Source organism: Bactrocera dorsalis, chromosome 6, assembly GCF_023373825.1.
Source record: "Bactrocera dorsalis isolate Fly_Bdor chromosome 6, ASM2337382v1, whole genome shotgun sequence".
NCBI lineage: Eukaryota > Metazoa > Arthropoda > Insecta > Diptera > Tephritidae > Bactrocera > Bactrocera dorsalis.
This window is the reverse complement of record NC_064308.1, coordinates 20,362,392-20,389,980: the sequence shown is the minus strand read 5'-3', so window position 1 is coordinate 20,389,980 and position 27,589 is coordinate 20,362,392. Positions and strand designations below refer to the sequence as shown.

The 27,589-nt window shown below is 44.8% G+C and overlaps 2 protein-coding genes across 7 annotated transcripts in view; both read right to left on the bottom strand.

Annotated features, from left to right (window-relative positions):
* Positions 1-27,589, bottom strand: part of LOC105223309 (polycomb protein PHO) — a 133,576-nt gene that overhangs the window by 10,205 nt on the left and 95,782 nt on the right. The gene's annotated exons all lie outside the window — the stretch shown is intronic.
* LOC125779305 (uncharacterized) overlaps positions 3-27,589 on the bottom strand; it is a 71,242-nt gene continuing 43,655 nt past the window's right edge. Inside the window, exon 2 of the mRNA XM_049460579.1 lies at positions 3-2,733. Coding sequence (XP_049316536.1) covers positions 2,505-2,733 — 229 coding nt within the window. The 3' untranslated portion in view covers positions 3-2,504. The remainder of the gene's footprint in view (positions 2,734-27,589) is intronic.

Here is a 27,589-nt window from a genome sequence, read left to right as displayed (position 1 = left end):
TTTTTTAAAACGGGTAATTAACTTAAATAAAAGTTTATTAAAAGCTATATAAATATAACAATATTTCTTAAATTTACTAAACATCGTTTTAAATATTTATCCTTTAAGAACCTTCCACAAGAATAAAAGAAACAAGCAAACAATAGCCAATTACAAATTATGATTCGTCTTATATGAATTTGACAAAAATCCTCTAGTCTAGCTAAAACAGAGTTGCATACACAATCTCCTCGTCCTGGTAACACTGGCGATGTTGGATAGATATCTACTCCTGCCATTGCTAATAAGTTACCTGACGGTAGGTTTAAAACGCCAGGGCTAGAGCTTTCCCTATAAATAAACTCAACATTGAGAACCAAACAGATGGAAAGCGGACACGTCGCACATAGGAGCATTTTCCTTCAATACCGGACAAAAGTGAGAATTACAAACTTCAGCGATGCTACTCAAGTTTGATTTTTTTTTGTACCCAAGTAACCGTAATACAATGAACCGATTAAATGAATGACCTTCAGTCCGCTATATTGCCACACAAGTAGTCGGAACCTAGACTTCGTTCAGTACGCAAGTCCTTATTCGCGATACTCTCTATTTTTCTCGAAATTACAAGTGGTTTTTGGTGTTGCGTGAAGTAAATATATATTGGAAAATATTTTTTTATGGATTCTGAACAACATGGTATGTATTTAAGGGGGTATTCTGGTCTAGGATTTTGAAAAAAAAAATCGATTTTTTTTGCATATTTTGAAAGTTTAGACCTTCAAAAACATGACCTTGGAAGGATTTTTCAAAATTCTACATATTTTCGGAGATACAGCAGATTTTGTGACGTGGCGTCCGTGTTCACTAGAATTGTTTCCTAAACTTTAAACGCGTTTACTGAACCGATTCCTTTGATATTTGGTATATTTTTTCTTTATACAATGTTCTATCGTGTCTGTCTTGGATTTACAAAAATTTTGATTTGAGGTATTTTTAAAAAATTCGAAAAGGTCGAAAAAATTTGACTTATCTATATTTCGACATAGGAAACGTCAAATACCATTCGGAAAGTGACGGATATTCAGTAAAAAGTTTAAAATTTACGAAATCGGTCGCTATTCACTAGACGAAAACTGGGAAATATTGAAAACTTTTTTCCAAAGTGGTGAGTCTTCAACCCAAACTGTGAGAAATTTGGCAAACAAAAAAATGGACAGACTAAAAGTGACATCAGTTCAATTTGTGCAACAATTTGTCAAGCGTGTGCCTGAAACTGGCTCGTTGGTGGATAAACCAAAACGTCAACGTTCATTTCCCTCGCGTTTAACCGAAAATATTGCGACTGTGGCTGAAAATGTTAGTGAGAATCCATTCACCTCAACTCGCCGTCGATCGCAAGAATTAAACATTCCGCGAACAACTTTGCAACGAATTTTGAAAAAAGATCTCGCTATGAAGCCATATAAAGTTCAATTGGTGCAACATCTGAAGCCACTTGACCACCCGAGCCGTCTACATTTCGCAGATTGGGCAGAAGATCGTTTGGCCGAGGATGGTCAATTTTACCGAAAAATCATCTTTTCGGACGAGACTCATTTCCCCATCGATGGTGACGTTAAAAGGCAGAATTGTCGCATTCGGGGCACAGAAAATCCGCACGTAATCGTCGAGAAGCCAATGCACCCAGCACCAATCACTATATGGTGCGGATTTTGTCTGGGGGAATCATCGGCCCATTTTTCTTCGAAAATAAAGAAGGAACCACCGTAACCATCAATGGTGAGCGATATCGCGAAATGTTAACCGAATTTTTCTTCAAGTAAATTGAAGAGGAAGACCTGCACAACATTTGGTTTCAGCAGGACGGCGCTACGTGCCACACAGTAAACGCTATACTCAATCTTTTACGCCCTATCTTCGAAAATCGCATAACCAGCAAAAGAGGTGATGTGAATTGACCTCCCAGAAGCTGCGATTTAACTCCGTTGGACTATTTTCTGTGGGGAGCTGTTAAAGATAAATGTTACGCCAACCATCCAGAAACAATTCACGATCTAAAGTACGAGATTCAAGCTGCTGTAGCTGCCATAAGGACTGAAACCATCGAGAGAGTACTCCAAAATTAAGTGGATCGGATAAGCTACTGTAAACTCAGCCGTGGTGGTCATTTGTCCGAAATTGTTTCCACAAATAAATTTCATAAAACAACCTTTTAAATAAATGTTAGACCTTTGAAAAATATCAAGCCGTTTTTTATGGGCTTTTTAAATTTAAAATTTTATATGGCCCACCCTGTATAAAGGGGCTCTATCGGAGCTGGTGTGAACATTGGACAATGGGCGTAGTACCGCCCACTTTCTGGTGAAATCACATATCTAGGGACCCGACAGACCGATTTCGACAAAATTTGGAACGTAACATTCTTTTCATATTCCTATATCACTCTTGATTGAGGATAATGGAGTCATGTGTAGAAGTTCACCCAAGTGAGGAAAGTTGTTGTTGTTGTTTTAACGGATATGCTAATCCCCGTTAGGATGGTAAGGGTTATCTGTGTTGTCGTCGAGGTCATCTAACGGTAGGCCCAGGAAACGCGCTGTTTCGACGGGGTCGGACCAAAGGGAGGAAGGTGTTAGATGGGTTGGGTTTGTGGGGCATGCAAAGAGGTGGCCGGTGTCATGCGGAGACTCGTTGCACGCAGGACATATATTGGATATGTCGGGGTCGATTCTGGATAAGTAGGAGTTTAACCTGCTACAGTACCCAGAACGAAGTTGCGCTAGGGTCACTCGCGTTTCTCGCGGCACTGGAGCTCTTCATCTGCTATAGGTGATGCTTTGACTCCAAGAACGCCATTCACGGGAAGGGAGTCGGTGAAGGTGTTAATGGCTCCACTGTGAATGGCGGTCAGTACCTGTCTGAAGTCTGTAGCGTCCGAAGTTCGGTCGGCGTACTGTACGATGTCGTCGACGTAGTCGAGGAATGACCTCTTGATGCTCCTAGGAGGCGGCTCCGCTCCAAGCAGATGGCTGCAAGGGTGATTGCTACGGAAACATCCCAGCAGGAACTGCCTGGAGAGGAGTTCATTATGCTCCTTTACAGGAAGCATGCGCGTCTCACTATGGAGGTGTTCGATGGGAGACATCAAGAGACATCCCGTCGTAGTCCGGAGTGCTGTGTTCTGGCAGGTCTGTACTTTCCTCATCTGCGTGCCACTGCATCCAGGCGACCATATCGGTGCTGCGTAGTTGAGGACCAGCCGGCCGATTGCCTTGTAAGTTGCCAACAACGTTTCTTTGTCTTTTCCCCATGTGCTGCCGGCTAGCGACTTGAGGATCTTGTTGCGGCTCTGTACTTTGGCGATAATCGCGGTCGTATGGGGAGAGAAGGAGCATAGACTATCAAGGGTTACGCCTAAAATTTTAGGGTTATTGACAGTCGGAATTTTGACGCCATCGACTGCAATATCAAGCTCAAGTCTATACTCCTTCGTCCAGTTTGTGAATATGGTCGCTGTGGATTTGGTGGGGGAAAGTTGGAGATTCCGTGCAGTGAGGAAACGAGAAAGGTCGGAGAGGTAGCTGTTCACTTTCGAACACATGCCATCGATTCCATTGCCCGACGTCAATATCGTGCAGTCATCAGCGTACGAGGTTATGGAAACCCCCTCTGGTGGTTGTGGGAGTTTCGAGATATAGAAGTTAAACAGTAGTGGGGAGAGGACACCACCCTGCGGAACCCCCTGTTTAATTCTTCTCAGTTTAGATGTTTCGCCTCGAAATAGTACGGATGACTGACGACCACTCAGGTAGTTCATGGTCCACCTCTTTAACCCTGGAGGAAGTATGTCCTGCAGTAGCGTTGTGTGATTGACTGTGTCAAAGGCTTTTGACAAGTCCAACGCTACGGGGATCGTTCTCTCACAGGGTGGCTTCTGGTTGAGGCCACGGACTATCTGGGTGTTTATGACGCTAAGTGCTGTGGTGGTGCTGTGCACTTTTCGGAATCCATGCTGGTGGCCGGCTAGGCTCAGGTGGTGAGTGAAAGTCGGGAGTAGCAGAGCCTCAAGTGTCTTCACTACTGGGGAGAGGAGAGTTATCGGGCGATAAGATTCCCCCTTGTTGGCGGGTTTCCCAGGTTTCAGTAGTGGCACCACTCTTCCGATTTTCCACCCATCGGGTATTTGAAGAGTGGTTAGTGACAAGTTGAGGACTCTGGTGAGATAACCTACTCCCGTCGAGCCTAGATGCTTTAGCATTAGCATGTTGATTCCATCAGGGCCAATGGATTTGGATGATTTAGCTTTTTAGATGACACTCTGAACCTCCTCATCGATGAAAGTAAGTGGCGCGCAGTTGTTTGGCATTTTGCGCAGCCGTCGGTTAACACATCTCTTAGCTTTGTCTACCGAAGGGTGCAGTGTAAACTGCCGGCTAAAATAGCTCGCGCACTTCTTCGGGTCCGAAGAGGTATGACCATTGAATTGAACTTCAACTCGATCGTCGTGCTTCTTCGGATTAGACAAAGCTTTGACAGTAGCCCAAAGCTTACTCACACCGGTGGAGAGGTTGCAGGACTTCAGGTGCTCTATCCATTTCGTCCGCTTATGTTGATTTACCATTCGCCGAATCTTCAAATTGAGATCCCTTATTCGGGGATCCCCGGGATCAGCATGGCGTAAGGTGTCGCGCTCATTAGCTAAGACAGCTGCTTCGGCTGGGAAATTGGGGCGGATTTCCGCTATTCTTCCAGCCGGAATGAAGCGAGCAGTATCTGCTGCGATCACCTTGCGGAATTGACGTTCGCCAACGCATACGTCCGTAGGAATGGGTAGAGCGTTGAAGGTGCTCTCAGTGAATTCTATGAAGCCGACCCAATCAGCTTTTTTGAAGTTAATGAAGGTACGGTTGTCCACAGAAACGAAATCGGGAGGCTTCTCGATCGAGATAATTATGGGCAGATGGTCTGATGCAAGAGTTAGCATAGGTCGCCAGGTTATGCTGTTTATCAGGCCACCGCTAGCAATGGTAATATCCGGCGAGCTATTACAGGTGCCCATAACTCTGGTGGGGGCTTCGTCATTCATTGTGCAGAATGTCGAATCGTCAATCTGTTCCGCCAGCTCCATTCCCCTACGATCGTTTGACAGGCAGGAATGCCAAAAATCGTGGTGCGCGTTAAAGTCGCCTAGTACCAAACGGTTTTCGCCACGAAGTAGCGCGCCTATATTCGGGTGATATCCTGTAGGGCAACATGTAACTGGGGGAATGTATATATTAAATATTTCGAGCTCAACATCGCCTGACCGGATAGCTATGCCCTGACATTCTAGGGTAGTATCCCTGGGGTCGATGTCTTCATCGATTTGACGATACTGCACGGTGTTGTGCAATATGAAGGCTAGGCCACCACCATTATCTCGCTCGCGATCTTTACGAATGATGTTGAAACCTGCACAACTCAGAAGGTATGAGCGGCTGTTGAGCTTGGTTTCTTGGACCGCAGCTATCAGAGTGGGAGCTGTGTTGCCTGTTTGAGCTCCTGACCGTAGAGGTCCTTTGTTGGCCACTCTGATTGAGTGGCGGCGCGGCGCGCGAACAGTGTGCAGGTTGCACAGCCGTAGAGGCTTGTATCGCAGTATTGCGCAGACAACACGGGGCCACGTAACGCGTGGTCCACTCCCTGTGGGTCTTAAGGCCTGAGCAGGTCTTAAGATGGCTCTATCCATTGCATGTATTGCACCTGACCGAGGTGGAGTTTGGATGGAGCCTTTTAGCGCAGACGCAGCAGAAAAATTCCTCCGGGCCCGGGTTGGACTAAATGCCAGCACGAGTCAGGAGGATACGGAGCAACCCTGCTGCAAGGCGTTGCTCTAATGACGACAAACACAGATTAATACTCACCGATCCAAACGGGGTTAGATCGCCGAAAAAACAGCCCTTGGTCGGATAAAATCCGAGTCAATTCCGGTGCGTAGAACCGGCTGTCGTGGGAATCGAAAGTTCTCTGATCGCCATTCATTTGGGAGTGACCAGAAACGATTCTTTTACATATGACTCAAGCAGCTCACGGCTTCCGGTCTTTGACCAAGTATCCTCTGGGTAGTCATAGAACATCCGTTTGAAGGCGAGCTAAAGTGAGAAGGCGAGCAGGCGGCACAACCCAATGCAGGGGAGGTTGTGCGCTGGGTTTGGGACCCGCCACGTAAAAAAACACTCCCAATAAAAAATGAACAACAGCCGCGAATGAGAGATCCCCCTTTTGATGACGACCATGGCAAACGAAATAAGGATTACGAATTGAGGGCATGCACCTGGAATGTCCTGTCCCTTAATTGGGAAGGTGCCGCTGCCCAGCTGATTGATATCCTCGTGAAAACAAAGGCTGACATCATCGATGTCCAATAAATGCGACGGACAGGGCAAGGACGGAGACGAGTAGGTTCTTGTGGCATTTACTACAGTGGCCATATAAAGGAGCGCAAGTTTGGTGTAGGATTCGTGGTGGGAGAGAGACTCCGTCGCCGAATATTATCACTCTCGTGAATGAACGTCTACCCACAATCCGCATCAAAGCGAGTTTCTTCAACATATCCCTGATCTGAACCCACGCCCCGATGGAAGAAAAAGACGATGTGACCAAGGATGCCTTTTATGAGTTCTTGGAGCGCACTTATGAGAGATGCCCCCGCCACGATGTCAAAATCATGCTTGGCGAACTTTAACGCCAAGGTGGGCAAAGAAGGTATCTTTGGCACGGTCGGTAAATTCAGCCTCCACGAGGAAACATCCCCAAATGGGTTGAGGCTGATCGACTTCACCGGGGCCCGAAATATGGTTATATGTAGTACTAGATTCCAGCATATGAAGATTCATCAAGTTACCTGGCTGTCTCCGGATCGAAAAACTACCAACCAGATCGATTATGTTGTGATAGACGGAAGACACGTCTCCAGTGTTTTAGATGTGCGTGCGCTCCGAGGTCCTAACATCGACTCGGACCACTATCTTGTTGCAGCCAAGATCCACACCCGCCTCTATGCAGCAAAAAATGAACGTCAACAAACACAAGGAAGGTTCGATGTCGAGAAGCTGCAATCACAACAGACAGACGAACGATTTTCTACTCGGCTTGCACTCCTGCTCTCTGAGAGCACTCGTAAACAACTCGGTATAAGGGAACTGTGGGACGGCATTTCAAACTCCTTACGTACAGCTGCAACCGAAACCATTGCTTTTCGGAAAGTGCAAAAGAACAGCTGGTACGGCGAAGAGTGCCATGTCGCAGCGGAGAGAAAACAGGCTGCCTACCTCGCAAGGTCGGAGTAATGCTCAAAAATTCTACGAAAAAATGCGGCGACTTACAGAATTTTTCAAAACCGGAGCATACTCTTGTAGAAACCCCAAAGGTGATCTAGTCACCGATGCCCAGAGCATACTTAAATTATTGAGGGAACACTTCTCCAGCCTGCTGAATGCAGTGAACGCACAACACCAGGAGAAGGCGAACCTGATCCCCCAATCGATGACGATGGAACAGACGTTCCATTACCCGACCATGAAGAAGTTCAAACAGCAATTGCGCGCCTGAAGAAGAACAAAGCGGCAGGGGCCGATGGATTGCCGGCCGAGCTATTCAAACACGGCGGCGAAGGACTGATAAAGAGCATGCTCAACTTCTTTGTAAAATATGGTCGGACGAAAGCATGCTCAACGATTGGAATTCAAGTGTGCTATGCCCAATCCATAAAAAAGGAGACCCCGCAATCTGCGCCAACTACCGTGGGATTAGCCTCCTCAACATTGCGTATAAGGTTCTATCGGGCGTAATGTGCGAAACATGAAAGCCCACCGTCAACAAACTGATTGGACCTTATCAGTGTGGCTTTAGACCTGGCAAATCAACAACCGACTAGATATTCACCATGCGCCAAATCTTGGAAAAGACCCGTGAAAGGAGAATCGACGCACACCACCTCTTCGTCGATTTCAAAGCTGCTTTCGACAGCACGAAAAGGAGCTGCCTTTATGCCGCGATGTCTAAATATGTTATCCCCGCAAAACTAATACGGCTGTGTAAGCTGACGTTGAGCAACACCAAAAGCTCCGCCAGAATCGGGAAAGACCTCTCCGAGCCGTTCGATACCAAACGAGGTTTCAGACAAGGCGACCCCCTATCGTGCGACTTTTTCAACCTGCTTCTGGAGAAAATAGTTCGAGCTGCAGAACTAAATAGACAAGGTACCATCTTCTATAAGAGTGTAAAACTCTTGGCGTATGCCGATAATATTGATATCATCGGCCTGAATACCCGCGCCGTTAGATCTGCTTTCTCCAGACTGGACAAGGAAGCAAAACAAATGGGTCTGGCAGTGAACGAGGACAAGACGAAATATCTCCTGTCATCAAACAAACAGTCGTCGCACTCGCGACTTGGCACTCACGTCGCTGTTGACAGTCATAACTTTGAAGTTGTAGATAATTTCGTCCATCTTGGAACTAGCGTAAACGCCACTAACAATGTCAGCCTAGAAATCCAACGCAGGATAACTCTTGCCAACAGGTGCTACTTTGGACTGAGTAGGCAATTGAGAAGCAAAGTCCTCTCTCGACAAGCAAAAACCAAACTCTATGAGTCGCTCATAATACCCGTTCTGCTATATGGTGCAGAGGCTTGGACGATGGCAACAAAGGATGAGTCGACGTTGCGAGTTTTAGAGAGAAAAGTTCTGCGAAAGATTTATGGTCCTTTGCGCGTTGGCCACGGCGAATATCGCATTCGATGTATGAGATATATGACAAAATTGACATAGTGTAGCGAATTAAAAGACAGCGGCTACGCTCGCTAGCTTATGTTGTCCGAAATGACGAAAACACTCCAGTTCTCTAAGTAATCGACGCAGACCCGCCGGGGAAGCAGAGGAAGACCTCTATTCCGTTTGAAGGACCAGGTGGAGAAGGACATGGCTTCACTTGGAATCTCCAATTGGCGCCACCTTGCGAAAAGAAGAAACGACCGGCGCGCTGTTGTTAACTTGGCTATAATCGTGTAAGCGGTGTCTACGCCAATGAAGAAGAAGGAGAACGCTTCACTAATTCGTTCCTACCCATTTGTTTTACATTACATAAATCAAAAACAACTTTTATTCAATATATAACGTTTGTTCAATTCTTATAAATTCAATTCTAATAAAAGTGTTGCATCCTAACCAATATTCAGAGTTAACTTATGTACATATTTATAATTTATTTACAAGAGAAAAAATAAAACAAAAAATACCCCAATGGCAGGAAATAAATAACACCTTATTCGTTTTTCGCGTGGAATTCTTTTTTGCATTGGGGGCCTTCGGCCGCGCATCAAAAAACCCTCTGGTTGGACCAACACCTTGGCGTTTTAAATACTTTCGCGTTGAACCTCTTTTTTCATTGGCGCATCAAAAAAATAACCCTGGTCGAACCAACACCAGAGTAGACAAATGTAAGTCCATTCGCGTCCGAGGTACGATTATGATTCTTTTGGCGCCGCGATCTGAAGGTATGGGCAGATAGAGGGGCTGACTTCGTCAAAGCATATTGCAAAGCATTAACCACGAATTAATGCGCAACTATTTAGGGAATCTTATTTACAATGAATTGCAATTATTTAGGTTTTTCAGAAATTGGCCACCATGATCAAGTCCTTTTGGAAATTGCGCACCAAAGGTCGAGTAAGCATTCCACTCTATAAGGCCTTATATGTAACTATTTGGAAAGTCAGCAACAACACATCATTCCGTGATATCAGCGATCGATTTGGGGTGGCTATTGGTACTGCATATAAAGTGTTCATATTGATAATTAATCTTATTTGTCGATTGAAAAGCAAGGTAATTAAGTTTCCAAATACGCCTGACGAGCAAAGGAAAACAAGCGAGAAATTTTTAGCAAGTCGCCGCAATCCGTTCCCCTTTGTTCTGGGTTGCATTGATGGTACCCACGTCCAATAATAATAAATATAATAAAGTTATAATTAATATATTACAGGCTATTGCTGACAGTGAAATGAAATTTACTGATGTATTCATAGGTTGCCCTGGCAGATGCCATGATGCAGCAGTATGGCAAAACAGCCCCTTTAAAAGATCAATAGCAAATAGAGCTATTGTAATACCTCACAACTATCATCTGCTTGGAGATGGTGCGTATCCACTCGAGATGAATTTAATGGTGCCCTATCGAAACAATGGCTTTTTATCCACACAACAATCGAAGTTTAATGCAGTTTTGAGTTCAACTCGCGTTTTCGTTGAGCAAGCTTTTGGTATTTTAAAAAAGAAGTTCAGAATTTTAAAATTTATTGAAGTGCAGCGCCCGCACCTTCCGAAAATTATTGCAATGGCATGCATTATACTTCATAACATAATTATTATGAACGAAGGAACAGACAGCGAAAACGATGAAGACCTACAGGATGATAACGAAAATAATAATACACAAGAAGCTATACATCAATCAGGACAGAGAAGAGAAGCTGAATCTAAAAGAGATGCTCTTGCCACACTTTTTTCTGCGTAAATTAATAAAACAAATGCCTTAGTAATATTCACGCCTAAACTTGAAAGTCTTTAAAACTGAATACCAGAAAGATTTCTAGAAATTCTAGTTGAATTTTTCTGCTCTTTCTAAACCGTTTTAAGTTTGAATCTATATTTTTTACATAATTAGCTAGACTTATAAAGAAATAGCAAATATTAAATAAACCAAAGAAAAAAGTCAATGCTTTTTAAAATCTCGCGTACATTTTTTCCAATAGTATAACAAAAATAATAAAAAACTAAAATAAGTTTTATGCTATAAAGTCAATACTTATAATACTCATATATTTAAATTATTCAGAACACCCTTGTTGATACCCTAGATAAACATTTCATTTTTCTGCCATTCTTTCGAATAAGAGGCGAATCTGCTTCAGCTCTTCCAGCTTCTCCCTTTCTATAGATACTTTGTCTTCTTCCGTTTTTAAGTTTTTGAATTGTCGCTTCATCTTTTTCGGATTCTTTTGTTAAAAAATCAATCACATCATTTCTCTTCCGCTTTATACCAATGGTCGGTGTTAAATTCCTGGATGGCGTCTCAGTAACCGAAGAGGTGGCGCTTTCACCTGTAAGCGTATTCAGTAAGTTTTCAATTGAAGATTCCGTCATGTCTTCTGGCAGTTGAACGCAACTCCGACTGCCAAAAACCTCATCCAACGCCTCAAAATACTCCCAGTTTGTGGCACTTTCTCCTGAGGTATGATTTCGTTTTTTGATTCGTTTATACGTAATCATTATATTCATAAAACAAATTATTTCATCTTTAGTAAAAGGAAACGTTGTCCCTACGTCTTTGATTTCTTTGAGAACCTGCTCCCAAATGGAATTTTTCTTTCTTTTATTTGATATGAAATCTCCTTCATGCCGCAACCTAGTTGTAATGAGGAGCATTTTCCGCTCGTGTGTCCATTTCCTTTCGCTAAAATTAGAAAATTTTGTAGAAAATTCTGGGTTTTTATTTAATTTTACTTACTTTGGTGATAATACCGCCATTTCCAACACAAATGCATGAATAAAATTTGTCATGCGTAAAATTGACAACTAATGCGCATGAAAAAGAGTTGCCATTAGCAAATGAACACACTGCATTGTCAGAATATAAAGCAGTGTTGTAAATGAACATTATGCTTTCTCATTATGCTTTGCAATATGCATTTACGAAGTCAGCCAGGATTAAAAAATGTATACGCATATACCCACCTCAGACTTCTAGTGTATTTAAAGTTCAAAAATTTCATAAAGAAATTAACATTCACAGTGTGTGTGTTTACATACATGACAAATACCCATGTTGCCACATATTGTGTTATGAAAAACTATTCAAACAATTTTCCGTTTACTATCAAAAGGGTTTTTCTTTCATTCATATAGATTATATATCATATATATTTTAATAAATATAAAAAAAGATAAATTATATTTTTGTTTGCATTGGCGGCCTTCGGCCTCGCTTCAATAAAATAACCCTGAATATCTGGTCGTTTCTAATCATTTATTTTATATTAAATAGTGCAATAATCTTTAATCCCATATCAAACTTTATTTGAAATCCAATTATTCATACAATAAGAAAATGGTTGCAAGCAAGCAAAATATTAGTGTTACCATATTTTGTAATGGAATAAAAACAAGAAAAAAGAAGGATGCTAAAAGGAGTTCAACGCGAAAGAACTGAGCACTCCCAAGTGTTTGTCCGTCCAGGGTTATTTTTTTGAAGCACGGTTGAAGGCCACCAACGCTTACAGGAGTTTAACGCAAAAGAACTGAGCACGCCCAGGTGGTGGTCCGACCAGGATTATATTTTTAAGCGCGGCCGAAGACCGCCAATTCAAAAAAGAATTCTATGCTATTTATTTCTTTTCATTAGGGTATTATTTGTTTTCTTTATTTCTTTTGGTTGTTCCGTAAAATGTGAACGTAAGGTAGCACTGTTTATTAGTTAGAATACAACTTTTTTGTTATTGTGTGAACACAAATAATTGAACAAAGGTTAAATGTTGAATAAGAGATATTTTTGCAATATCTAATATAAAATAACTGGTTAGAAACGAATTAGTGAAGTATTAGTGGATATAAAAGTTAAAAATATAACTAAAAAATGCATTATAAATCTGAGAAACACGCATTTTAAATAGTTGAATTTTTAAACTTTAAATGCAAATATCTCAAAAACCATAAGTTAAACGGCAACTAGGCACGATTACAATTCTTTCGACGCCGCGATTTGATGGTATGGATGGATAGAGGAGGTCCTCAGGATTAAAAATGCACATATATCGTCCTCAGACTCATAGTTTTCACTTTAAAGTTCCACAATTTTATATGCAATTCACTGTTATTTTGTTTTGTTTTTCTTTACATGTCATGACAAATATCAGTGTTGCCACATATTGTGTTTTGAAAAAAACTATTAAACAATTTTCTGTTTAACATATATAGAGAAAATGGTACAAATGGTTTTTGTATCTTGTTATTTGATAAATAAATATAAAAAATAATATTCCTTTGTGTCGAACTACTTTCTGCACTGGCGGCCTTCGGCCGCGCCTTAAAAAAAAAATAACGCTGATCGGTCCAACACCGGGATGATCATAGTTCTTTTGTGTCGAACTACTTTCGGCACTGGCGGCCTTCGGCCGCGCTTCAATAAAAAATAACGCTGGTCGGTCCAACATCGGGGTGATCATAGTTCTTTTGTGTCGAACTACTTTCGGCACTGGCGGCCTTCGGCCGCGCTTCAATAAAAAATAACCCTGGTCGGTCCAACATCGGGGTGATCATAGTTCTTTTGATACTAGTGTATGCGGTAGCTGTTCAGAACCAGTACGAAAAAATACAAAAGGTCTAAGATGTGAATTATGTCAAAAATGGTACCACGTTGAATGTCTTAAACTGAGCAATGTAGAATTTAATGTCATTGCTACTGATATCAAAAAACATGGTGTACAGTGGAGATGCACCGTATGCAGGGAATTTGAGGTTAGTGTAAGAGACATCAATATTGCATCTGACGAGGAGCCTGTTGTTAGCGGAGATGACGGAATTGATAAATTTAAAACAATTCTCAAACATTCAATACCAAATTTTGATAATTTTAAACAAACCATCGGGGAGAGTATCGCTGAACTCAAGAAAGAAGTATACAAGCTACCAAGCAGAGCGTTGCCATTGAAAAAAAAAATATTCTAACTTGAGTGACAGGATAAGGGAGATGAACGATCGAAACAGGCGAGAGAGTAATGTCATATTGCCCTTGGCATCACCGAATCTACTAATGCTGCTGGTAGTGACAGACTGGAAGCCGACAAAATTTCGCTCTCGGCAGTCTTACCCCCCGAAATCTCTGCCAAGATACCTCAACTCAAGGTTCGAAGACTAGGTCGTCTGGCAACCGGCCGTACACGTCCCCTGCTCATCGAGACTCGTTCAGCGACCGATGCTAGGGAGTTTTCAACGTTTTTTCAACGTGATGGAAGGACAGTCACTTTCAAATCTGATCAGACTCCAGCACAGAAATCTCTTCACAGTGAGCTACGATCCGAACTTGATACCCTTGGAAAAAATGGTGACACAAGCAAAACCATCAAATACATTCGAGGAGTACCGCAGATAGTGAGCAAGAATTTTCGTTCGATCAGTAAGAAAAAGAAACCTGAAGACCCTTCCGATTTATTACCAAAACACCAGAGGCCTTCGGACAAAGCTGTCTAAGTTTATGACAGTATCAGCGGCTAGTGGTCATGATCTACTCTGTATCACTGAGTCGTGGTTAAACTCGTCAATCAACGATGGCGAGGTGACTGATAGCACTTATACCATTTTTAGAAGAGATAGAGATCCTATATGCATTGGCCTACATCGTGGTGGTGGCGTCTTCAACGCCGTCAAACGTCATATCCATGCTGATTTAATTACCACAGATGAAAGAGATTTGGAATTGGTATTCGTAAAAATCAAAGGTACTGTACTCGATATTATTGTTAGATGTGTATACTTGCCGCCTCTTACAACACTAGAAACTTATCGTAAACTACTTACAACTCTAAACTATATCAATGTGAAATACAATAACGCAAAGCTAATAATCGTAGGAGACTTCAACTTGTCAAGCAGCACCCCCAGAGCCGATTGCGAAAAATTTGTATACGATGGACTTGCTTTACTGGAATGCATCCAAATAAACAACATAAACAACCTCCAGAACAATCTTCTGGACCTCTGTTTCAGCAATGTTGAGGGTTACGTGGATAAAACTCTACCTCTTGTTCTTGAGGACAAATATCATCCGGCCTCCATCGTAAATTTAAAATTTCAACTTAGCTTAGAACATTTTAATCCAGCCACTTACTCATTCAAGAAAGCTGATTACGTCAGCCTCAACGTTTTCTTTCACAGAGTCAATTGGACGGTACTGTACGCACTGGACACTATTGAAAGTAAAGTCAATTGGTTATACAATATTCTTGAAGTAGGAATATCGCAATATGTACCTGTTCACAAAAAATCTATCAGTACCTATCCCTGCTGGTTCTCCTATGAACTCATAAACAAGATTAAACTCAAAAAATCAGCACACACTCAATACAAGAAAAAGGAAAACCGACACAATTACAACCGTTTTAGTACTCTAAGGAGGGACTGCAAAAGACTCAGTGCGGAATGTTACAGTAATTACGTATACAAAGTTGAGAACATGGTCCAGTCTGACACCAATGCTTTTTGGAAATTTATAAAAGATAAAAAACAAAATAACATTTATATACCATCCTCAATGTCCTGGACACCGGCCCGGGTATTAGCAATCTTTTTGCGTCATATTTCAAAACTACATTTTCCACACATACTAACGGCAATCAGCTCGTTGATGCTAACTCAAATGGTTCGTCAACTAACGTTCACAGCTTAGAGGTCCAATACAATGATCTTCTGCAGCAGCTACTCAAATTAAATCCAAATAAAGGTGCCGGACCCGATGGGATACCAAACGTTTTCTTAAAAAACTGCGCGATCGAGCTTTGTGAGCTTCTCACTCAAATTTTTAACTACTCACTTCAATCGGGTAGTTTTCCTCGTGCCTGGAAACTGTCTTATGTGAGTCCAATACACAAAAGTGGCCTAAGATCTGAAGTAACTAACTACAGGCCCATCTGCATCCAATCAGCATTAGCCAAGCTCTTCGAAAAGTTGGTTCTACCTCAACTATCTCTAACCTTCAAGGATATCATCACTACAAAACAACATGGATTTGTGGGTGGCAGATCTACCGTGTCAAATCTCTACCTGTATGTCAACTATATACTCAACGCACTGAATAAAGGAAAAAAGGCACATTCAATCTACACCGACTTTAGTAAAGCTTTTGACCGTGTCGACCATATGGTACTCGTCTCAAAACTAAATAAATATGGCGTCAATGGCACCGCACTGGATTGGTTTAACTCATATTTAACTGACAGGTTCCTACAAGTCAGGGTTGACGGACATATGTCTAGAGAATATGAGGTCACATCTGGATTTCCTCAGGGATCGCATTTAGGACTACTACTCTTTAATATTTTTATCAATGACATTGTAAACAATATACAGTCTGAATGTCTGCTATATACCGATGATTTGAAAATTTTCAGAACTATTTCTAATGATCCCGATGTCACAACTACAACAAGATATCGACTGCCTAACAACCTGGTGCCTTAAAAATAATCTTGATTTCAATGCGAAAAAGTGCGCTGATTTCAACAACCCGAATTCCCTGGTCACTCTATACCGTCCACTTGTACTGCCAATACTAGAGTATGGCTGTGTAATCTGGTCTCCACATACTGATACACTCATCAACAGAGTTGAGAGAGTACAAAACAAATTCTGCAAGACATTGTTGTTCCATCAATCGTAAAGGATGCAGGGACTCTCCTCTGAGGACATCCGCTCCCGTTTCAGACTCAACAGCTTAACCTCGCGTCGGAAGGTTTCTAATGCGGCATTTTTCTACAAAATTATCAACGGTCTGATTGACTCCTCAGAAGCAGTCAGCAGTTTTGAGCTTGCTCCTACTAGCCTCTCGGTCAGGCATAACAGACTGTTAAAAACAACGAAGACTCAACGAAACTACGTATACCACGGACCAAATAATAGGATTGCTAATCTCGTAAACTCATTACACGCAGATATTGATTTTTATGGAGTGACATATCAAGCTTTCATCTCGCAAACCAAAAATTTACTGTTTATCTACCACTAACTCTCTACTTACATTCAACCGATTGTGTATATATAACACTTTCCACATTCTTATCTCTATATCATTTTGTATATTTTTACTAACTATTCGATGTATAAAGCCGATTGGCGTATGGTTTATTAAATAAATAAGCCATATAAATATATGAAACAATAATTCATTTTTAACCATTTATATCTCTAAATATGAAACAGAAACATTTTTGAGTATATTTTCAGGACACAAAGCATGGAAACACTGCTATTTGTCATAAATGTAAACACACCAATCTCTTGAAAGTTTGAATGTGCAAAATAGTTTTTAAAACATATTTATTTTCTTAAAAAATATACAATTAGTGTACATTTTTGATACACTTGAATGTGTAGTGTAATTAAATATATATTAATTGAAAAATGTGTGAAAAGTGGGTTGAACATAGTGAAATAACGAGCATTGTTTTTACAAATTTTTTGAACTTTAAAGTGAAATATCTCGAAAACTATGAGTCTGAGGACGGTATATGTGTATACATTTTTTAATCCTGAGGACCTCCTCTATCCCTCCGTACCAACAAATCGTAATATTGCCGGCAATTTTCTTGAACTGGAGGAAGTTCTCTATCCATACATACCCATCTTAACCCCGAAATCGGAGGACGCTATTCTAAAATTTACCCCTTTTTTTCTCTTTTTCAATGGCGGCCTTCGGCCGCGCTTCAGAAAAATAACCCTGGTGGGACCAAAACTGGGGTGTTCAGGGATCTTTTGTGACGAAATTCTTTCTGCACTAAGTAATAATAAAGATGATAAATAGAAAATTTTTTTTATTCTTTTTTCACTACACAAATATGGCAACACTAGTATTTGTCATAAATGTAAGGTCACAAATATTTTGAAACTGTAGGTGCGCTAAATAGTTTTTAAAGTATATATATTTTTTTTATGTACAATAAATGTAAAATTTAGATACGAGGTTTGACAATGAAGTAATGAGACTGATTTTATTGCCGCGCTTGTGGTAAAACTGTGATTTTGAAATTCCCTTTCTCACTCCATTGATATATGTACCATCGCTCTAGCTTGTTTAGTTCGCCTGCTGCGTCAAATTGAGTTGACGTGTGTTTGTAGTGCTCGTCACGAAAATGGAAAAACGAAATCAACAGCAACGCGTCGCGATAAAATTTTGCGTCAGATTGGTCGAAAAAGCTTCGGAAACGTACGCTAAAATTGTAAGAGTGTATGGTCCTCTGCTAATGGTAGGCACCTTGTCGCGGTGCAGAGGCTTAGCCGCAAGGCATACTCGGCGCCCCCCAACCGGCGTGGATGGTGCTGTTCAGCACTATTCAGGCAGGTTGTCGGAAGCCGCATGCGTGCGGCGACCAAGGTCTACCACCTCCTAATCCAGGGTGTCATGCGACCCGTGCCCACTGGATGATTTGCAGCCAGGAGGAACATTCGGCTGTATTCTAACGGAGCCTTCCCAACACCGGGCCGAATTGGGAAGTAACGGTGGCCTTACCGCGCCAAGGGGCTCTGGTGCGGCGGACCTTCCCGATCCCCATAAAGACCATAGACCCGACAGCTCACCCTGTTGAGCCAAGGGTCGTAAGAAAAAGATGAACGAATTTACGCAAAAACAAAAACAAACACTGAAACCGGAACTGATGACGGACACAGCGCAACTACAAGGGACAACGGCAGCGGACAAAGACAAGGAGGTCGGAGCAGCGGAAGGCAAGAGGGGTCGAGGGGCCAGGCGTAAGCCCAGCTTCTATGCCGCTCTCACGCCAGAGGAGCGCTCGCTGTTCGAGGAGCACGCCAGGGAGGATGTTGACGACGTGGCCTCTTGCAGCGGAGCTCACCTGGGGGGAATGACTAGCGCCGATGCAGCTAAGGACATCGCCAAGACCCCCGCCGGAGGGTGCAGTGGGTCAGCCTCTGGTTAGTCGTGTCGGGCAGAGCCTGACGGCTCGAAAAAGAGAAGGAGGAGAAGACGCAGAAGAGGTGGGCAACGCCCCCTCCCAGAAGCTGGCCGACCCGGCGGGTGCGGTGATCCACGGAGGAGAGGGATGAGTGGCTCCACTATGGGGTGGTACTTACGCCACCTCCATGATGGGAAAACCCCGGAGGAGGCGAAGGCTCTAGCCAGGAGCAAGGGCCAATGGAGTAATGTCACCCCGGCAACTGGACGAGACAGCAATGTGCCAGCTCGAGCACAGGGCAGCGGTAGCAGTGGCCGTGGCCCGGTCAGCACAACGCCGTCCGTACGGCGGGGCGAAAGCAGGGCATTGCCCGCAGACACATGTGCCCAGGCCGAAAAACGCAAAAGCGGCCAAATCACGCCACAGGAGCCCCCACGATCCAAGAGGGTGAGGGGCACAGACGAGAAAGCACCTGGGGGCCAACATTCTGGACCGGCTTCTCACCGGGTGGAAGAGGGGCGGCGCGGGTATGCGGATGCTGTTAGGGGCATTCGCATGGCTGTTCTGCCTCTCAAATACCCGGCGGAATCGCTAAACCCGGAGCAGCTCACCGTGCTGCAGGACATCCTCATGGACGAGGTGTGTGGGGGAGTCGAATACACGGCGTCTTTCCTTGGTATTGACTTCAGGGGAGGCATGATGCAGGTAGACTGCTATGACGAGTCGTCCGTCGACTGGCTGAAGGAGCACGCTCCAAAGCTGGGAGGCTGGACGGGCCCTGTCCTCTGCGCGAAGAGGGTGGAGGACGTGCCAATCATGCACAGCATGACGGTTTTCCTCCCTCGGAGTGGGGACAGGTCCTACGAGTACGCCCTGGGCCTGGTGAGGAACCAGAACAGGGGGCTCAGTATCTCGGCATGGTGTGTTGCCAGCAGCAAGAAGGAGAAGCTAGGCGATATGGAGGGATGGAGGCTGAATGTATGCATCGACGACGAGTCGTACAAGTACGTCCGGGCCGCGAGCTTCCGCCTGTTTTACAGGTATAGCACGGTCGTCATGCGGCCCTACAAGCCTGCTGACACCGGGAGCAAAGAAGCCAAGACGCCCGCGCCTCCACATGATAAAGGCGTCGTTAGCCAGGCAGTGCCGGTATCCGCCCAAGAGGATGCGATGATGGAGGTGGACGTGTCGTCGGAGCAGCCCTGCGTGAGCAGAGCTGGACAGGCAGCGCCAGGACCGACAAACGACGTCCCCGATGATGGCCGGAGCATGGGGCTACCCTCAACACAAGAGCTCCTAGACGGACTTGGTGGCTCAATCGACAGCAGCGCGGTTGACGGCGGGGTCGAGGATCTTTCCCTCCTCGAGCCCAATTTATGATGGCCGTCAACATGGAAATTGCCCAAGTGAACCTGCATCATGCGGCGGCAGCCTCAGCTGTCATAACAAGCAGGTTCACTGCGGAGAAACTGGGCACGCTGCTGATCCAAGAGCCTTGGATACACAAAGGAGAGGTAAAGGGCCTCAAGACCGAGACAAATAAGGTAATCTGGGACCTCTCTAGCGAGAGGCCTAGGACGTGTATAGTCGTCAGAAGCAATATTGATTTCTTTTGCATTTCAGAGTTTCTGACACAGGACTTGGTGGCGGTGCAGGCTAGAGACAGTGAGGGCAAAGACTTCGTCCTAGCCTCGGCATACTTTCCGGGAGAGGCAGCAACGGCACCCCCGGAGGCGGTGGAAAGGCTGGTGGAGCATTGTAGGCTGCACAAGCTCCCCCTCATCATCGGCTGCGACGCGAACGCCCACCACACGGAATGGGGCAGCACCGACTGCAACGCGAGAGGTGAGTCCCTTTTAGAATATCTAGTAGGTAGTAATTTAGCGGTAGAGAATGTAGGGTGTGAACCCACATTCATAACGATAAGCAGGAGAGAGGTGCTGGACATCACCCTCAGCAATGAGCCTGCAACAGGGCTGGTCTCACAGTGGAGAGTCTCAACGGAGCCCTCCCTGTCGGACCATAGAATTATAAGGTTCACGCTGAGGGCAGAGGTCAAGCTGTTCCCTCCTAGACGTAACCCTCGAAGGACCAATTGGAGTACCTTCCAGGAGAGGCTAGATGAGGAGTTGAAGAGGAAGGGGCAGACTGACAGTAGCGCCACGGGCCAGGGTATTGAGGTCAGAATGACCATGCTCAACGGGGCCATAATTAATGCGTACAACGACAGCTGCCCTTTGGGGGTATCCGCAGACAGGCGCAATTGCGCTTGGTGGACAAGGAAACTCGCAGACCTAAGGAAAAAGGTACGAAGCCTATTTAATAAGGCAAAACGTACAGGGGTCTGGGAGGAGTACAGGAGCAACCTGACTCTTTACAATAAAGAGATCAGGTCTGCTAAACAGTCCAGCTTTAGGAGATTCTGTGAGAACGTCTCCTCTACACCAGAAGCGGCCAGGCTGCAGCCTGGCTAAAGGGAAGACGGACACAGTGCTAGCCATCAAAAAGAGTGACGGGACTTTTACGACCAGCGCAGAGGACAGAGCTAAAGAGCTCTTGCGCGCTCACTTCCCGGAGACTGTCCCGATTTATCGGTGTCTGCCCTCAACTGAACATAGGCCGTCCCGCACTGATTGGGCTATCGCCAAACAACTGTTTACTGCGGACTCGATCAGGTGGGCAATAGCCTCGTTCGAGAGGTTCAAGTCTCCGGGAGTGGATGGTATCTTCCCAGCGCTTCTACAGCAGGGTGAGCAGATTCTAATGCCACACCTGATAAGGCTGCTGAGGTAGAGCCTGGCGCTGGCCTACATCCCCGAATCATGGAGAACAGCTGAGGTTATCTTCATACCGAAAGTGGGAAGGAAGGATTACTCGCTGGCCAAATCCTTCAGGCCGATCAGCCTAACCTCCTTCCCACTGAAAACTATGGAGAAGATAATAGATTATCATTTAAGGTCTAACGCGCTGAGGGACGCACCCCTGCATGCAGCTCAGCATGCATACAGAGCTGGCAGATCAACTAATACAGCTCTGTACCAGTTGACCTCCGAGATAGAGAGTTCGCTGGAGAAAGGGGAAATCATGCTATGCGCCTTCTTGGATATTGAAGGAGCTTTTGACAACACTTCTCATAGAAGTGTAGCAATGGCACTGGAAGGTAGGAATGTGGAAGCACCGGTGCGTAGATGGATAGAGGCGGTACTCCGCACTAGGATTGCTGAGACTACTGCAGGGGGTACTAAGATTCGCCTAGGCACAACAAGGGGATGTCCGCAGGGTGGTGTACTATCGCCCCTGCTATGGAGCCTTGTCGTGGACGACCTGTTAGCATTGCTAACCGTCAACGGCATTCGCTGCCAAGGATATGCGGACGATATAGTAATCATAGCGAAAGGCAAATTCGAGGACACTCTCTGTGACCTGGTGCAACGAGGGCTAAATCTGGCTAAGGAGTGGTGCAGGGGAGTTGATCTGAGCATCAACCCCTCGAAAACAACCTTCGTCCCGTTCACGAGGCGTAGATCCTTACCCGGGCTTAGGAACCTCACACTTGGGGGCAGAGTGATTGAGATGACCAACAATGTTAAATATCTCGGTCTCACTCTGGATTCCACTTTGCGGTGGAAGCAGCATGTGGACCAAACCATGGTCAAGGCGACGAAGGCTCTAATGGTGTGCAATCGACTGGCAGGCAAATCCTGGGGTTGCAAGCCAAGGATTGTCAGGTGGTTGTACACCATGATTGTGCGACCGATAGTGACATATGGAGCGGTGTCCTGGGCCTCTGTTGCGGCACAGGCCTCGGTGGTGGTGAGACTATCGAGGCTTCAACGGCTAGCATGCGTTTGCATGACGGGCGCGATGCGGTCCTGCCCAACAGCGGCGCTGGAGGTCCTGATGGATCTCACACCGCTCCACATTGTGATCGGCCAAGTAGCCAAGCATTCACTTCTGCAAATAACGTCAGAGGGATGCGGCAAAGGGAAAATAATCTCGTCCCAGAGGATGGAGGTGATAGGTGCCAATAATCCAATTGCCCTCTTCCCTAAGGACGGGACTACTAAGATAATTAACTTCACTAGGAAATTCAAGGTTACCCTTGGTAGCAAGAGCGAGTGGAATGACTCCACTCTTGAGCTGTTGCTGAGGGACAGTACACTGAAGTGGTACACCGACGGCTCGAAGACGTCGGAAGGTATTGGTGCAGGGATCGCGGGCCCACGCGCAAGGTTATCCATACCGATGGGTCGATTCCCCAGTATCTTCCAGGCCGAAGTCCTAGCCATAAGTCGGTGTATAGAGATAAACCTCCACCGCGGCTATCGTAATGAGAGAATAACCATACTCAGCGATAGCCAAGCGGCACTAAAAGCAATCTCGGGCTACGAGATCAAATCGCTGCTAGTGAAGGAGTGCAGGGAACGGCTAAACAGCCTAGCGGAATTGAATCAGGTGCACCTAGTTTGGGTACCTGGTCATAGAGGCATAGCCGGAAACGAACTGGCTGACGAGCTTGCCCGCTCTGCAGCATCCACAAGTATGGTAGGGCCCGAACCATTCACCGGGGTGGGCCCCCACACGATAAAGGAACTGCTCCGTAAGGAGGAAAGAGAGGGCAGAGAAGGTCATTGGCAACGGGCGCAGGGCATGAGGCATGCCAAGTTGCTGATAGGGGGGTACAACCTCAAAAGGTTCAAATCCATAATAAACCTCCCTAGGATCAAACTCAGGCTCTTGGTCGCATTTTACACCGGCCACTGCAAGTTGAAAAGGCACATGTTCAACTTGGGACTTGCCTCTTGCTCCAATTGCCGGTTCTGCGACAGAGAGCCTGAAACCCCGGAGCACCTGCTGATCGATTGCATCGCAGTCTGTAGACGCAGGTCTAAGGCCCTTGGAAACCCATTTCCGGATAGGGATCACATCGACTCACTAGCTCCCAGCAAAATACTGGAATTTATCGATTTGTTGGGGCTTGGTGAGTCTTTGTGAGCTAGGAGAGGGCACAATAGACCCAAGGTCGCAGTGCATACCTCAAGTAATTCTATTCTATTCTATTCTAAGAGTGTATGGTGATAGTGCTCTTAGTCGTGCCCAGGCTCACAATGGTTGTCTCCGCGCGCCCCCGCCCGAAAAAAGCTCGCATGAGCAAGTCGAAGATGAAAACGATGATTATTGCTTTTCTTGATAGCCGTGGAATCGTCCACAAAGAATTTTTTCCACCGGAAAAACTGAGAATCAAGTTTACTATTGCCAAGTACTCGAAAGATTGCGAAAACGAGTCAACAGTGTGCGCCCAGACATCGCTCGTAACTGGATCCTTCACCACGACAACGCGCCGTGCCACACCGCGCGAATTGACAAACACGTCATAATAAGCGGACATCATACAAAGCGTTTTGTGAAATGAAAAACTTCTTTTTTGTAAATATGTCTGTACTTAAGTATTTTAATATAGAAACAAAGTAATTAAGTATGTATACATACATATTAAATCAAAATCAAAATTGCACGTAATCAGCACATTATAACACATTAGAATTAGAATTAGAATTATTAATTGAGGTAATGCACCGCGACCTAGGGTCTATTGTGCCCTCTCCTCTATCACATGACCTCACAGAGCCCCAGCAGCCTGAACAGTTCCAGTAGTTTGCCGGGCTCAAGCGAGGTTATGTGATCCCTGCTGATATACACTGAATCCAGGGCCTTAAGCCTTTTCCCACAGATTGCTGTGCAATCCTGGATAAGGTGTGCTGGTGTCTCCTGTTCCAGGTCGCAGAACCGGCAGTTGGCACAGGAGACCATGCCCATATTGGACAGGTGCTTCCTGAGCTTGCAGTGGCCGGTGTATATTGCGACGAGGAGACGGAATTTCTCACGAGGTAGGTTAATTAGTTCTTTAAACCTGGAGAGATTGTACCCTCCCAGGAGCAGCTTAGCGTGGCGCATACCTGCTGCCTGCCGCCAGTGCCGCTCTCTATCCTCTCTTTCCTCCGTGCGGAGCAGCTCCTTAAGAGTGTGGGGTCCTACCGCTATATATGACTCTGGTCCCAACATCTTGGATGCTGCTGCCGTGCGTGCCAGCTCGTCGGCCTTCTCATTGCCTTCTACTCCTTTGTGCCCTGGTACCCAGATTAGATGTACCCGATTGCACAGGGACAGGCGGTTTAGCCTTTCTACACATTCCTCGACTAAAAGCGATTTGGTCTCGTATGATAGGATCGCTTTTAGTGCCGCTTGACTATCACTGAGAATAGCAATGCGCTGGTTGCGATAGTTGCGGCTGAGGTTTAATTCCGCGCACTGACTGATGGCAAAAACTTCAGCCTGGAAGATACTTGGGAAGCTGCCCATGGGTATGGACAGCTTAGTACGCGGTCCCGCAATACCTGCCCCAATACCGTCCGGTGTTTTTGAGCCATCAGTGTACCACTGAATGGTACTGTCTTCCAGCAGCTTTTCCAGAGTGGAATCATTCCACTCCATCTTGCTGCCTAGGATTACTGTGAAATTCTTTTTGAGATTTATTTTCTTAGTTGTACCATCTCGCGGGAGGAGGGCTAGCGGTGTGCTCTCCGCTAGGGCGTCCATCTGTTTAGAGGACATGATCTTCCCTATTCCACAGCCTTCTGCTGACATCAGCAGCATGGTGTGCTTTGCTGATATCTTGATCACCTGATGAAGCGGTGTTAGCTCTAGCAAGACTTCCAGTGCCACGGTGGGACATGTGCGCATTGCCCCTGAAGCACAGACACATGCAAGTCTTTGCAGCTTTGACAGTCTTCCTATCACCGAAGACTGCGCAGCTTTGGAGGCCCAAGCAACCGCTCCATAGGTGACGATAGGTCTTACTATCATGGTATACAGCCATCTGATGATGCTTGGCTTGCATCCCCATGATCTGCCGGCTAGGCGTCTACAAATCATTAGCGCTCTAGTTGCCTTGGATAAAGTTAAGTCCAAATGCCTACTCCATTTTAACTGTGAGTCTAAGATGAGGCCGAGAAATTTGACCTCCTTAGACATTTCCACCTCTGTGCCTCCGATTGTAAGGGATCTCAGGCCCGGAAGAGATCTCCGCTTAGTGAATGGGATCACGGTGGTCTTCGCTGGGTTGATGTTAAGCCCTACCGTGTTGCACCATCCCTTTGCCAAGTTTAGGCCCCTTTGAACAATGTCACAGAGAGTGTTCTCAAATTTGCCTCTCGCCATTATGACGATGTCGTCCGCGTACCCTAGGCAGCGGATTCCATTGCTTGTGAGTAGCTCGAGTAATTCGTCTACAATCAGGCTCCATAGCAAAGGGGATAGCACTCCGCCCTGAGGGCAGCCCCTTGTGGTGCCAAGACGAATCTTACTTTCTCCCACTATTGTTTCTGCTACCCTAGTGCGCAGAAGGGTTTCAATCCATCTGCGTATCGGAAGGGGTACACTCCTTCTCTCGAGTGCCTTAATCACGCTTGTATGAGACGCATTGTCGAAGGCACCCTCAATGTCAAGAAAGGCGCAGATCGCTACCTCGCCATTGGCCAGCGAATCCTGCAGGTCAGACGTGAGTTGGTACAGGATTATAACACATACAAGTATATTTTACTGTAAGTAATCTGTAATTTTTGCCTGCTTTTTTTCATTTTATTGTAAAAACAGTCAAATTATCATTTTCAATATTGCTGTGAACAAATCGTGATAATAATTCTGCAGCTTTTAATGCCTCTTCTGTGGTAGGTAATGGTTCTTCCTCGGCTTCCTCTTCCCCGTCACCTTCGAGTTGTTTCTTAGCACTAATGTTCTGTACGATATTTTCATCGGTGGGTTCTTCGGATGTGAGGAGAGCGCTATCGACGTCAACATAATCTTCCCACATTTCCGGTTCTGCTAAAGAATCTGAATTTAGGTTTCGTGACCACAAAGATAGAGGAATGTCATCTTCTTCATCGAATTCATGTTCTGATATTTGAATAGGTAAACCGTCGTGGCTTTCAATGCATCCTGCATGTTTGAAACAGTTACGAATGGTACTTTGTGACATTTTATTCCAGGCATCACTAACCATCAGAATTGCATCTAGCACCGTTATTTTTGTAGAAGAGTTGTTTTCATTAGCATCATGAAAGTTCATCATTTTGAGCACAAGGTTCTTCCTAAAAATCGTTTTGTGTGATCGTATTATTCCCTGATCCATTGGCTGTAGTACTGATGTTGTATTCGGCGGAAGGAAAGCAAGTGTTATAGACTTTAAATCAGTAACATTTGGATGCGCCGGGCAATTATCAATCAGCTATAGAATCTTTTTCTTCTTCTTCACCAAATCACAATCCCAATCACGAAGCCATTTTTCAAAAAGATCTGACGTCATCCAAGCTTTACGATTGTTAGCATAATCGACAGGTAATGATTTGACACTTCGAAAACATCTTGGTTTTTGTGACTTTCCAATAATGAGCAATTTCTTTTTCTCTGTGCCACTCATATTAGCTGCTACCATGACAGTTATTCTATCTTTCGACAACTTACCTCCACTACAATTTTCACCTTTAAATTTTAAAGTTTTATCCGGCACTAATTTGTAAAAAAAGTCTAGTTTCATCAGCATTAAATATCTCATCATCAGAAAATTGTCTTCGTAAATTCGGCCACACTGATATTTTTCCCGCCACAATGTTATGTCGATTTTTAAAACGACTGATCCAGCTTGCAGAGCAATGGAAGTCGAGAATACCACAACGCGCGGCAAAACCATTGCCTTTTCCTGTAGCCTAGGGCCGCTGACAGGTATTCCTTTGTTTCTCATGTTTTTAAACCACTGAATTAATGCTTGATCAACATTTTCTTGTCGTAATTTTCGAAGCCTCTTCGGTTTCAAAACATTTGAATTGAACGA